Source organism: Citrus clementina, unplaced genomic scaffold, assembly GCF_000493195.1.
Source record: "Citrus clementina cultivar Clemenules unplaced genomic scaffold, Citrus_clementina_v1.0 scaffold_3, whole genome shotgun sequence".
In the NCBI taxonomy this organism is placed as follows: domain Eukaryota; kingdom Viridiplantae; phylum Streptophyta; class Magnoliopsida; order Sapindales; family Rutaceae; genus Citrus; species Citrus x clementina.
In genome coordinates, this window is record NW_006262339.1 from 39,300,674 (window position 1) to 39,315,321 (window position 14,648).

At 37.9% G+C, this 14,648-nt stretch overlaps 2 protein-coding genes across 2 annotated transcripts in view; both read right to left on the bottom strand.

Annotated features, from left to right (window-relative positions):
* Nucleotides 1-3,826: 3,826 nt before the first annotated feature.
* Nucleotides 3,827-12,883, bottom strand: LOC18048294 (disease resistance-like protein DSC1). The gene is made up of 5 exons (XM_024187515.1): nucleotides 12,402-12,883; nucleotides 11,175-12,276; nucleotides 5,367-5,435; nucleotides 4,917-5,228; nucleotides 3,827-4,807 (listed from the first exon to the last, which is right to left on the bottom strand). Exons 1-5 carry the CDS (start codon nucleotides 12,881-12,883, stop codon nucleotides 3,827-3,829), a joined length of 2,946 nt encoding a protein of 981 aa, XP_024043283.1.
* Nucleotides 12,884-13,112: 229 nt separating this feature from the next.
* Nucleotides 13,113-14,648, bottom strand: part of LOC18048295 (TMV resistance protein N) — a 2,913-nt gene continuing 1,377 nt past the window's right edge. Inside the window, exons 3-4 of the mRNA XM_006443036.2 lie at nucleotides 13,581-14,636; nucleotides 13,113-13,151 (exon numbers count right to left, since the gene is read on the bottom strand). Coding sequence (XP_006443099.2) covers nucleotides 13,113-13,151; nucleotides 13,581-14,636 — 1,095 coding nt within the window. The remainder of the gene's footprint in view (nucleotides 13,152-13,580; nucleotides 14,637-14,648) is intronic.

The following is a 14,648-nucleotide window of genomic DNA, read 5'->3' on the forward strand; positions in this document are numbered from 1 at the left end:
AAACAATAATAAAAAGATCTTTGCTTTGATTTTGTTTTTGGTGAAACAAAACAAAACAATATATTTGATTTCTTCACCACATTTTCGCTTATTATAGATCTTTGCTCCACATTGCTCTAGAAAATCATGAGTTTCTTGAGGTAGTGGAGGTAAAGAAACAACATCTTCAGCTACAACAATCATTGAGGAGGAGAGCACGGCCATTATTCCACTGACAAGCAAAATGGCAATCTTCATAAAGGATTGAATCTCAAGGTTTGCCATATTACTTGTATATGCTTTTTTTTTTTCCAATCTCTAGTGTGTTTTTGGGTTGGTAATTTTTATGAATGAAGTTGAAAGTTCAAATGAGGCTCATCGATTTATTGGAAGAGAAATGAAGGTTTTAAGATTTTAAATAACGCGTTATGGGAACGTATGTTTTATTTGAAGTTCATTTAATTGAATTTAATGAACAAAGCTCCCAACGCTTCACATGTAGTCTACTCCATATTTATGATCAAGCACACTTCTATCTCTAGTAGTTTTTTTAATTATTCTGCTTTCCATCCTGGACAAAATGGACCAAGCCCTCCTGCTAGCTATTCTAATTGTCCGAATTTATTCACAAAGGATAACAAAATGATGTGTGCTTAGATTGACTGATTGAACTATTTAAGCAAACAGACCTAACAAGAACAAAACAGAGGATTTTCACGTTTAGCATGAAATGTACATTCACAGGAGCAACAAATCGGAGATGGCTCTACTTCAATCTGGTAACTGTAGAAGATTGCTGATACAAAGCTGACCTTCGTGATTACTGCTTCAGCGATTCAGTGACCAAATCCCAATTTCCATTGTTGTTTAAGACTCGAAATGAACATAAAAAATACAAATCTGAATCACAAAGCTTTCGGTAAGTGTAACACACAAACACACGAGGTTGAGATAAAAGCATAAGAAAGTAATGAAATAGAAATTAATTAGAGTGTCGGACTCACAGAAGAAAATAGGATATGAGGAAAGATGGAACGTTGATTTGGTCTCTGCAAATTCTCTTACTACTTGATTCCAGTTGCTTTTCATCGTATCGGCCAGCGCTTCCAAAAGTTCCACCCGTGCAGGCCTTATCAAATTTCGTAAATCTGGTGCAGTCTACTTCACTGGTGGCGGCAAATTTGAGAGTTTGGGTTTGGTCCGGATGGAATTTGCATATACTGGAGCCACCCCACAACTTGTAACTTTTGCTTTTATGGTCAACCTCCAGACGAGAGCCATCATGGTCAAGATAGTAAAGGGCGAACTCCAATTTGACAGCAGTATGGTGGTCGCCAACAGGAAGCCCAATACTCCAACAGGAATCGAATCCAAGCATTAGATGATCTGAGTCAACAGTATCGTACATAACCAACCAGCAATCGGGATGAACAAGTTTTTTTTCCAAACGGTATCTACACACGACTTGGAAATATTGGGCGCTACTGGCTTCAGGATCTTTCTCAAAGACAATAACAGCACAAAGAGCAAATCCTACGAAGTCTTTATTACAACGCTGTGGCAGTTGAATAGTTATCGAAGATCCTGAACGTTGGTTGATGAACCACTCTGGAATTTTATTTCCAGGTACAATGATGCTGCTTTCAAGTGGTGTAAAAAATTCCTGTAAATGTGAAACTCATTATGATTACTTTATAGAGAAGACAAAGAGCAAAGCCTGAGCAAGAGAAAAACAAATGCGTACCATGTCATAGTATGGTCTCTGAGATACAGCTGTTTAGATGTTGAAGATGCACCAAGAATAATGCAACTTCCTTTAATTAAAATTTAAGCCCTTGCAACCTTGCTAAAGAATAAATATTTAGAAAAATTGAAGTTGAAATCCTTTAATTATTTTTTTTTCTCTTTTGGTCCCCTTAACAATTTGGAGAAGACCGAAAATATCCTTCAGACATCAAATTTTCCCAATAAGGCATGGAGATGAAGGTGCACCTCTGTTATGAACAACACGGTTTCTCAGGTGTAGATGTAAAACCAAATCAATTTATATATTTTCAACATCGATCCCTTATTGGATAGATCTTGCATTTTCAAGACCAGACCATAAGTATTGTTGAAAGTGAATCAGAAGCAGCCTTAAAAGTGCGTTCTTGCTGTTGTTAGTTTCCAGTTTCATCACCTAAGTTCCCACATGCATCACTTAAACTGACTGGAGGTCACAAGCAGGGCTGTTAAGCCGTTAATCTTTTGCGGGAAGCGACAAAGAGCTCGGGTAGGCTGGTGGTTACACCATTTTCTCGAGAGAGGCAATTGGTAAGGGGTTTTTTCTTCAAGTTTGTACTCAGTGGTATTAAAAACAATTTTTGTGCCTTGCATTAAAAAATCGGTAGAGAAATTGACTTGTTTATGGGATGGGATTACGTCATATCAGGTGACTGAATCATCACAAATTCTGTTTTGTCGATTGTTCTGGTTTAATCTGTTTTCCCATGTCTTGAGTCTTTCAACTGTGTTCATATTCTTGATCTTGAGGGGGGTTTGTTTTGCAGAGATTAAGCATAATAGGAAAAAACCTTGAATGAAATGCTTCCCTGATAAAAATGTAAACTAGATACGCTTATAGCTGTGAACCAAGAAAATGACTCAAGCATGCAGAAAGAACTAATTTTTCCCGGCATAAAACATTCTCTATTATTCATTGACATTTATAGTACTATGAGCAGAGATGAAGTATTTCTCTACATCCAGCATCGACAGCTGATAGTTGATCACACATCATTACAAAACTGACAGTTTGTCTTATTGTTCATGAATCAGGAGTCATCAATCCTTCAGTCCTCATCACCAAGGTGTCCTGAAAGTTCTTGCTCAACAAGCCAACCAGGGAACTTATTGCTGACCCTTTGATTCATTATTGATCTCGATTCTCTGATTGCTGTAGAATTCAAATGTGATGTATCCCAAAATGCTTCACTGAGGCATTCCGTCGAACATAATCTGAAAACCAACAAACACCATCTCATTTTAACTATTCTACAAGATGCTGCTCTGTTCAGCTCTGCCAGAAGATCATCCGTGTTTACAACTGCTCTCATGGTATAGAAATACAAATGCCATAAAGATATCGTCAGTGTACATATGTCCTAAAAGCCCAGCCATCTTGCAAGCCAAAAAAAAAAGGGGTAATGCGGTCATACTTATCAAGCATGAATTAAATTCCATTCAAAATTGTCCTCTTTTATGCCTTGGAAGGCACAGAACCATAAACATTTGGAGGTTTCTAATGGTCTCATAAAGTACACAAACCAAAATTACAAAGAAAACTATCTACAAAAATTGAATGACAACCAAAAATATAAAGAACAACCTAAAAACAAATGCCAATTTTCCATAGTCTATGAACGTGATGCTACATAGTTTCGCTATAGTATACTCAAATATGCATCAGAAAGTTAAGGTAGTACTGGATCATGGAAATAAACTGTGAACATAAGGAAATACTAGGCATCTTTTGGTGTAAAAAATTTGTGCAACAGCAACTTATAACCCAAGCGATTATAAAGCAGTTTGGTTTAAGCTATTTCTGGAAAAAATTTGCAGAAAATGCAAAAAATAGAAAGTAGATAATTGATTAAAAATAATCCCAGCTTCCAGTTCCAGTAGGTCCGACGAGGGGGCAGGCTCCGGCTCAGGGGCCGGAGGTCGGTTCAGATCGATAGCAGGTTCAGTTAGTCAGGGTTGACTTGATCTCTGTGAATTCTCTTGGAATTCGGTTCCAGTCCCCCTTCGTCAGATCTGCCAACACATGTAGAAGGATCATCTAAAATGAAAAGAGGGGCTCCCCAAGTCAGCCCCCAGTCCCAAACCCAGCAAATTCCAAAGTACATGTGTCAAATTTTGTGTTATTGGGACACAAATACACTGGAGACACACCACAACTTCTCAACCCGTGATGCACTGGGAATCCAGCTATTTTATCTACAATGTCGAAGTGAAATGAGACAATTCCAGCTCGTTGACGATAAGCATCAGGTAGCCCAAGATTCCAAAAGGGGAAAAAACCAAGTATGACATGATCCGAGTCAATGGAGACGTCAGGGCTAAAACGCCATTGCTCATCAAAATGTATGGCTTCAAAGCGTGTCTTTATTTTAAATCTGTAGCGACATAGGACTTCTATTTCACCTTCCCCACTGACAACACAAAAAGCAAATCCGATGAAGTTTCTTTCTATGTTAGAACATTGCTGTGGCCATCGAAGTGTTATTGAAGATCCTAAACTTCGATGAATAAACCAATCAGGAATTTCACTTCCAGGTAAACAAAGGGTGACTTCAACTGCATGAGCAAATTCCTCATCTGAATCCCAAAGGACTTGTTGACATAGTTTCAGCGATTGAACTATCATATACTGCATTCTCTCCTTTGAATCTGCCAGAATTTTGATGTTTCTGTTTTCATTCAGTTTGAGGCAGTTGCTAAAATTGAAGTTCGTAGATACCCTTGAACTTTGTTTTAAGGGCACGGGGAGTATTTCCATTATGGATCTATCTAATTCTTGTGGCCATGAAGGAAGCTTTGGCAAAGATTGAAGCCTCTTGCAATTGCTTGCTATTAACATCTCTAGAAACAATGGAAGCTCTGATAATGACTGAAGCATTTTGCAATTTCCCAAGTGAAGGTATCTCAGCTCTGGTAATGACGGAACATTTTCTATTGCAGTCTCCCGTAAGTCTAGTTTTCTTAGATTTGGGATTTCAGATGGTTGTGGGATCCTGGTGAGAAATTGGGAGTTGCGTAGGTCGACAAATTTTAAATTGAGAGCCTTCTGTTAAAAAAAGATAATTACTATGTTAAATTACTATGCATCAATAAAATTGTCAATTAATTAAATAAATGTAAAGAAAGAAAAATTTGGTAATAGTAATACAACATACCTTTTCTCCTTCCCAAATTTGCTGAACTTTGCTATAAGGCAAATTCAGTTCAATAAGATACTCTGGCTCAAAATAAAATGGCAGTGTTTTCAAAGGATATCCATGCCAATGGAGATATCTCAATTTCGCAGGAAGATATTTAAGAACTTGATCAAGAAGCACTCTAAAACTCATGGTTGAAAGATCACAATGCTCTGGAATGTAGAATTTAAGCCATTTGAGATTTGACATATTTTCAAAGGCTTCAAAACCCAAACGTATCTCCTTTGTTTTGGACAAATCAAGGAATATGCCCTCAATTGCATCAGTACCCTTTTAAACAAAGCAAAGAATGACTGAATGAGTAAGCATAAATTCTACAAAAACTTTTGAAAAGTTGATTAAGTGCTTCCTAATTGAAGAATAAAATGCACATAAAATCTACAATTATTAAAGTATAGGTCATTTTACTTGGTTCTTAGTGCCAAAACATTTAAGCATTATGACCGGCCTGTCAAAATTGGCTGCAGCATCTAGAAGCTGCATTTAGAAGGTTTGAAGAAGCAAAATGGTTAGCACTTGGCTTTGAAATTCTAGATGTTGTAATGTTTGGTAAAAGAAAAGAAAAATTCAAAGCTAAAAATCCGAAGTTTGAAATTTTTGAGCTGTATGACTTGAAGTTTATGTCCACTTGTGTTGACTTTTGAGGCAAAGTTTTGCCTATAAATACAAGCTCTCAATCTAGAGCTTGTATCCAATTCCATCAAGAGAGAAGCATTGCTTTCCTTTAGTGTTGAGAGTATTAAGAGTTTAATAAACTCTTGAGTGATTAGTGTTCTGAGAGTTTGGGTGTATTGGGATTTTGGGAAGTGAACTAAAATACTACAATACTTGAAACTCTTTTTCACTAGTAAAATATTTCCTTCTGTTTTCGCCCGTGGACGTAGGCTAAAAGCCGAACCACGTAATTTGTGGTATTCTCTTTTGTGCTTGTTCTTTATTTTTTCTTCCAATTTTATTTTAGCTGCAGTGCTACTTCACCCACTAATTTCCTAACAGTGGTATCAGAGCTATTGGTTGTATTTTTTGGAGTGGGGTACTATTCACGTATACGGCACTGTTCATGTATATGGTACTATTCACATATATGATACTATTCACGTGAAACAGTGGGAGCGATCCAAGAATTTTACGGTGCAAAGCAAGGAATAGTGGTGTGAGTAAAATAACTGTGTGGTTTTGTACATGTCTAGGAAAGTTCTGTCACAAAGGCGATAAGAGCTTAAGGAGTCTGGATTTTAAGTAGGACCATTATGACCCCTCCAGTCTTTCTTGGGAACTTTCCTAGTGTGCATTCTCACACATACTCACAACTATTCAAGGTGGTACACTAGCTTGTGTGCGGCATTTATCAACAAAATGGTGGCAAAATATGAAATTGAGAAATTTAACGGAAATAATTTTTTGTTGTGGAAAATAAAGATGAAAGCTGTATTGAGGAAAAATAATTGCCTGGCAGCAATTGGAGAAAGGCCCATAGAGATAACTAATGACAAGTGGAACGAGGTAGACGGCAACGCCATTTATGATCTACACTTGATACTTGCAGATGGAGTATTATCCAGTGTGGCAGAGAAAAATACAGTGAAGGAAATATGGAATACTCTCACAAAATTGTACGAGGCCAAGTCACTACACAACAAAATCTTCTTGAAGAGGAAACTCTATACTCTTCGAATGGCGGAATCTACAATGGTGACCAACCACATCAATACCTTGAAGACTCTATTTTCACAACTCACAACGTTGAGTCATAATATAAAGGAAAATGAATGTGCAGAGCTTCTACTTCAAAGTCTACCAGATTCGTATGATCAACTCATTATCAACCTGATGAACAATAATCCAGTGGACAGTATACTTTTCGACGATGTTGCAGCCTTTATATTAAATGAGGAGAGCAGGTGGAAAAATAAGAAAAACAGACAAGCAATTTCGCAGCAAGCGGAGGCGCTATCACTGACGAGAGTGAGATCAACAGAACATGGCCCCAGGGGGAGTCACAATAATGGTAGATCAAAATCCAGAAGTAAGAAAAATGTTAAATACTACAACTGTGTCAAGAAAGAGCACGCTAAGAAAGAGTATTGGAGTAATCAGAAGAGAAGAGAGGGCAAAGAACCTGAGTCATCAAATGCTAAGGGGTGTGTAGCAAGTACCTCGGATGATGGCGAAATTCTCTACAGCGAGGCAACAACTGTTTCAAAAGACAGAAAACGACTATCTGATGTCTGGCTTATAGACTCAGGAGCTACCTAGCATATGACCTCTCGGAGAGAATGGTTCCACACATATGAACCTATCTCAGGAGGATCTGTATATATGGGAGATGATCATGCCTTAGAGATCGCTGCTATTGGTACTATCAAAATAAAAATGTTTGATAGTACAATTTGCACAATTGGGGAGGTACGACATGTCAACGGCCTGAAGAAAAATTTATTATCTTTGGGATAAATGGATAGTCATGGGTACAAAACTCATGTGGATAATGGAATTATGAAGATTATTAAAGGGGCGCTTGTATTGATGAATGCAGAAAAGATCAGTGCTAATATATTCATGCTTAAAAGAGAAACACTACAGGAGGCTGATGCGTGTGTCGCATCATATGGAGAAGAGTCAACGATGATGTGGCATCTCAAACTTGGCCACATGTCAGAACAAGGTTTAAAGATTCTCTATGAGGGAAAATTACTTCCGGGGCTCAAATCGGTAAGTTTACCATTTTACGAGCATTGTGTTACAAGTAAGCAGTATAGATTAAAATTCAGTAGATCTATTGCTAGATGTAAATGCATTCTAGACTTGATTCATTCTGATGTTTGGGAATCACCGGATATATCCATGGGAGGTGCAAAGTACATGGTGACTTTCATTGATAATTATTCCAGAAGATGTTGGGTGTATCCAATTAAGAAAAAGTTATATGTATTTCCAGTATTTAAAGAATACAAAGCGTGGGTGGAACTTGAATCTGGAAAAAAGATCAAGTGCTTGAGGATAAATAATGGTGGAGAGTATACAGACGGCGAGTTTCTTGCTTTCTGTAAGCAAGAAGGTATTTAGAGGCAGTTCACGGTGGCATACACTCCTCAACAAAATGGAGTGGCGGAGCGGATAAACAGAACTCTTACAGAAATAATAAGAGCTATGTTGAAGACTGCTGGTCTACTCAATTCATTCTGGGCAAAAGCAGCCAAAACTACCTGTTATATAGTAAATCGATCGCCATCTACAGTTATTGGGCTGAAGACAACGATGGAGATGTGGACTGGCAAACCAGCTGATTATTCCTACTTACATGCATTTGGATGTCCTGTGTACGTGATGTATAATGCCTAAGAAAGAACAAAATTGGATCCAAAATGTAGAAGATGTATCTTCTTGGGGTATACTGATGGAGTAAAGGGGTATCGTCTGTGGGGCCCCACTACCCACAAAATTGTCATAAGCAGAGATGTTAACTTTGTAGAAGATCAACTGCAAAATGAGAGATGAGGATGGTGGCACTGCAAAAGAAAAGTCAGAGATTGTGTCAGTATATATGGAAAATAATCTAGAAGATTCAGATTCTTCTGAAGTAGCACCAGAGCACGAGGAACAAAAACCAGTCGAGACCGAGACTTCAGAAGTTCGTTGGTCAACTCGTGAAAGACGACCACCGGCGTGGCACTCGGCGTATGTCACAGAGATCAATGTTGCGTACTGTCTTCTAACAGAGGATGGAGAGCCTTCAACTTTTCATGAAACTTTAGAAAGCTCAGATGTTACTTTGTGGATGACAACAATGCAGGAAGAAATTAAAGCTCTACACAAGAACAAGACATGGAAACTTGTACCACTACCACGTAGAAAAAGAGTCATTGGAAACAAATGGGTCTATAAGATCAAACGTGATGATAATGATCAAATTGAGCGGTATCGTGCAAGATTGGTGATGAAAAGATATGCTCAGAAAGAAAGTATTGACTTCAACGAGATATTTTTCCTAGTGGTTCGACTCACAATAGTCAGAATAATCTTGGCGATGTGTGCTACATTTGACTTACATCTAGAGCAGTTAAATGTGAAAACTACATTTCTTCATAGAGAGCTTGAAAAAGAAATATATATGCTCCAACCAGAAGGTTTTACATAAACAGGAAAGGAGAACTTGGTTTGCAGGTTAAACAAATCTCTATACGGTCTCAAACAGGTGCCGAGGTGTTGGTATAAGAGATTTGATTCCTTCATCATGAGCCTTGGATACAACAGACTCAGTTCATACCATTGTGCATATTACAAGAGGTTTGAAGAAAATGATTTCATTATTTTGTTGTTGTATGTGGATGACATGTTGGTAACAGGCCCCAACAAAGATCGAGTCCAAGAATTGAAGGCACAGTTGGCTAAGGAGTTTGAAATGAAGGACTTGGGACCAGCAAACACAATTCTAGGGATGCAAATTCACCGAGACAGAAATAACAGGAAGATTTGGCTTTCACAGAAGAATAACTTAAAGAAAATCTTGAGGCGCTTCAACATGCAAGATTGTAAGTCAATTTCTACCCTACTTCCTGTTAATTTCAAATTATCCTCAAGTATGTGTCTTAGCAATGAAGCAGATAGGAATGAGATGTCTCGAGTACCGTATGCATCAGCAGTGGGAAGTTTGATGTTTGCTATGATATGTACAAGACCAGACATTGCACAAGCAGTGGGAGCAGTTATTCGATACATGGCGAATCCTGGTGGAGAGCATTGGATAGCTGTAAAGAGGATTCTGAGATATATCAGAGGAACCTTAGATGTTGCATTATATTATGGAGGATCAGAGTTTACTGTCAGGGGCTATGTGGATTCAGATTTTGCAGGAGACCTTGATAAAAGAAAATCCACTACTGGTTATGTGTTTACACTTATGGGAGTAGCTGTAAGCTGGGTTTCAAAACTGCAGACTGTTGTGGCTTTATCGACAACAGAGGCAGAGTACATGGCAGTTACACAAGCTTGCAAGGAAGCTATTTGGATACAAAGGTTATTGGAGGAGCTCGGGCACAAACAAGAAAAAATTTATGTGTTTTGTGATAGTCAAAATGCATTGCACATTGCAAGGAATCCAGCCTTTCATTCCATGACAAAGCACATAGGAGTTTAGTATCACTTCGTTCGTGAAGTAGTGGAAGATGGAAGTGTGGATTTGCAGAAAATCCATACCAAAGAAAACTAGCAGATGTTTTGACCAAGTCGATAAATGCTGACAAGTTTATCTGGAGTAGATCCTCTTGTGGCCTAGTAGAAACGTAAGCAACATGATTATGGCGAAGCAGAAAAGATGGTGTGGAGATTGATTGTTTTTCAATCTAATCTCCAAGTGGGAGAATGTCAAAATTGGCTGCAGCATCTAGAAGGTTTGAAGAAGTAAAATGGTTGGCACTTGGTTTTGAAATTCTAGATGTCGTAATGTTTGGTAAAAGAAAATAAAAATTCAAAGCTAAAAATCCAAAGTTTGAAATTTTTGAGCTGTATGGCTTGAAATTTATGGCCACTTGTTTGACTTTTGAGGCAAAGTTTTGCCTATAAATACAAGCTCTCAATCTAGAGCTTGTATCCAATTCCATCAAGAGAGAAGCATTGCTTTCCTTTAGTGTTGAGAGTATTAAGAGTTTAATAAACTCTTGAGTGATTAGTGTTCTGAGAGTTTGGGTGTATTGAGATTTTGGGAAGTGAGCTAAAATACTACAATACTCGTAACTCCTTTTCACTAGTAAAATATTTCTTTCTGTTTTCGCCCGTGGACGTAGGCTAAAAGTCGAACCACATAATTTCTGGTATTCTCTTTTGTGCTTGTTCTTTATATTTTTTTTCAATTTTACTTGGTTCTTAGTGCCAAAACATTTAAGCATTATGACCAGCCGGGGGAAATAATAAAATGATAAATAAAATTAACACTTAACAGAACCGTTATAACATCAAGGGGATTAGAATGAAATTTTAAAATAGGATGGGGGTTTTGTTCGATTAGTTATTTGCTTTCTCTATGTAGAAAGGGGTGAGCTCTTTCTGACCCTAAAAAACTGACCAAGGCTTTTAAGTAAAAGTTTCAAACAAAATGAGAGGATAGCGAATGGGATTATATTTTATATTATTTAGGGGTTTACGTTGTTTTGTTCGTACAAATAACTTTGACTAAGGATGTATAGAGAGAAAAATTATGTCAAATAAGTTGATCCGTACCTTATTTTTTGTTAGCACGTCATAGACATCTTCGTGATCCCATAGCCTGCTCCGTTTGCCTGGTTCTTCAGATTCTTCGCGAACAATCGTTTGACCCATTTCTTGCAATAAATCATGCATTTGCAACCTCTTATACGATATTGTAATGAGTGACTTGTCAGCAAGGAATTCCAGTTCATAGCGCAGAGACGTAGGCTTGTCTTGTATCCTTGTCACATTGTCCACTTGTTCTCCTTTGAAGAAACATGCAATGTCAAGAAATATTTTCCTATGTTTGGGACTTAGCTCATCATAACTGATTTTCAGCACCTTATAAATTCTAGGTTCAGAAATCAGTGTCAAGTCATGCAATTTATTGTACCATTGTTTTTTGCTCTTTTGTCTCAGGGAAGAACCCAATACTTCAAGAGCTAACGGATTGCCATCAGCATAACATGCTACTTTCTTTGAGAGCTCCAGAAGATCATCAGAGCGGTTTTTTCGACTTAAAGCTTTTCTACAAAAGAGCTCACAAGCTTTATCGTGTTCCAATCCCTTGACCTTGTACACAATACTATTGACTCCAAGTACTCCTCTATTTCTAGTGGTTATAATAATTCTACTTCCAGGTCCATATAGATTTAGCTGTCCAACTAAACTCTCTAATTCTTGGATGAAGTTGTCATCAACATCATCAAGAACGATCAGCACTTTACTCCGCCGAAGCCTTTTCCATATATATGAGTTGATAGTAAGAGTTCCTATTTTGAGATTACTTTCTCCTAATACTCGAGAAATGGCCTCATCTCTAACATAAAGGGCTCCCATTTTTCTTGATTCTTCTTTGACGTTTCTCATGAAGCACTTGCCGTCAAAGTGGTTTGAATATTCTCTAGAAGAAATTTGGTGGAAAACAGCTTCAGCAATGGCTGTTTTGCCAATACCGCCCATGCCCCAGATTCCTACGATTCGAACATCATCCAATTCCAGACACAGCAGCGATTTGATTCTCTCAATTTGTGAATTGAATCCGACGTAGCCATCAAAATTAGGTGGGTCTGCCAAGTCTTCCAATTTCTTAGAAATATCTTCAGCAATCTTTTCCACAAGTTCCGCATCATTCCTAGCAAGTGTTGTTCAAGATATAAATACAATGATGATGAGTCAAAACAGACCAAGCTAGGCCTATAAAGCATTAATGTTCTTTCTTTCATTGATAAAAACAAAAGGAAGAGTTAAAAGAGTTACCTGAATGACCTGGAATCATGAAATCCAGATATATTTGAAGCTTGGGTCAATGAATCCCACCATTTCTGAACCCGGACCTCACATGGAATCCTTTCGTGGTGAACAAAAGCTTCTCCAAAACTCCCCATCTGCTTTCGCATATCAGATGGATCTACTTTGTAGAAAACCGGTACCACAATTTGGCCATTCCTCTTCTTGCAATCAAGAATCCTGACAAGTTCATCGAGGCACCATGTTGAAGAAGCATAGTTTTTTGAGAAGATGATTATAGAAATATCTGATGTTTCGATTGCACTCAAAAGGGCAGGCGAGATCTCTTCTCCTCTCCGAAGTTCTTCATTATCTATGAAGAACTGTATTTGTTTCCGACGTAAAGCTTCAACTACATGGCTGGTGAAGCCCGTACGGGTATCCTCCCCGCGGAAACTGAGGAAGACATCAAATTTGCTTTGAGCATTGAGGTTTGTAGAAGATGAAGCCATGGATGAAGAAACAGAGCTTCAAAGTAGATGATGGATCGGGTCAATATGCTTTATTATTATTATTATTCAGAGTAAGAAGACCATAAAGAAAAGGCAAAGTCAGAAATAATGAGAGTGCAGTAGCCAGTAGCATTGCTCTTTGTCACGCGCGTGAAAATGTTATAATCAACACCCCAAAGCTTTTTCCATTCGAAAGAGATAACGAGAGTGAATGGGCCTGGTCTTATGTTTACTGGAGCGAGCTAGCATTTCTCATAGAGTTTACTAACTACAACCAAGAAATAGCAGCAAAGCCATCAATTGGATTATGCAACCATATTTTAACTGAATTATATATAAGGCAGAGCCATAAATGTGGGATAAAAGGTTTGAATTTCTAATCGCATTTGTTCTGATAGAGCTGGAATATCTCAATTCATCACAACTTTTCATCTTCTATTTGTAATGAACATAACTTTACGATTCTCCGGATTCATTGAATCAAAGAGATACAACCATTACAAAGCAGAGTTTTTTTTCTTTTGTGTGTGTGTGTGTGGGGGGGGGGGGGGGTGAAATTATGGCTCCCCCTAAACCAAAAACCCCCCCCCCCCCCCCCCTTTTCCCTTTTTTTTTTTTAAAAAGTTTTTGCCCAGGTAAAAAAAAATAATGTTGCATATAGCATCACGTACAAAATGTCAAATAAATAGATTCTTACCTTATTTTTCTTTAGCACTTGATAGACATCCTTGTGATCCCATAATTTGCTACGTTTGCCTGGTTCTTTGAAAGATTCTTGACGAATAATTGTCTTACCTATTTCTTGCAACATATCATGCATTTGCAGCCGGTTGTCAGAAATTGTAATGAGTGACTTCTCAACAAGAATGTTCAGTCCATTGCGCATTGATGTAGGATCATCTTGTACCCTTGTCACAAAGTCTACATCTTCTCCTTTGAAGAAACATGCTACATCAAGAAATATTTCCTTCTCTTCCCAATTTAGTCCATCATAACTGATTTTCAACACCTTATAAATATTGGGATCAGTAATCAATTTCAACTTATGCAATTTATCTTTCCACTGTTCTTTGCTCTTTTGATAAAGAGAAGAACCCAAAACTTGAAGAGCTAATGGATTGCCATTGGCATAATGCGCTACCTCCTCTGAGAGCTCCAGGAGATCAGGAGAGCGATTGTTTTGTCTAAAGGCTTTTCTACAAAAGAGCTCAAGTGCAGAATTGTGTTTCAACCCCTTAACCTCATATACGCTTTGTACTCCACGTTTATAAAGTAGCCGTTTATCTCTAGTAGTTATAATGATTCTACTTCCAGGGCTAAATAGATCTAAACATGCAGCAAAACTTTTAGAGTTATCATCGACATCATGAAGAACGATCAGCACTTTCCTCTGTTGGAGCCTTTTCTTGATATTTGGGGTTATAGTGGGAGTTCCTATTTTGATATTTTCTCCCATTACTTGAGAAATAACCTCATCTCGAACATGTATTACTCCCATTTTGCTTGATTCTTCTCCGACGTTTTTCATGAAGCACTTGCCTTGAAAATCCCCAGAAATTTGGTGGAAAATAATACTAGCAATGGTTGTTTTACCGATTCCACCCATGCCCCAAATTCCTAAAATTCGAACATCACCCAATTCGAGACATAGAAGTGATTTAATTTTCTCGATTCGCGAATTTAATCCAACCAAGCCACTTAAATCAGTTGAATCTGACATATCTTCCACTTTCTTGGAAATATCTTGAGCAATCTTTTCCACATG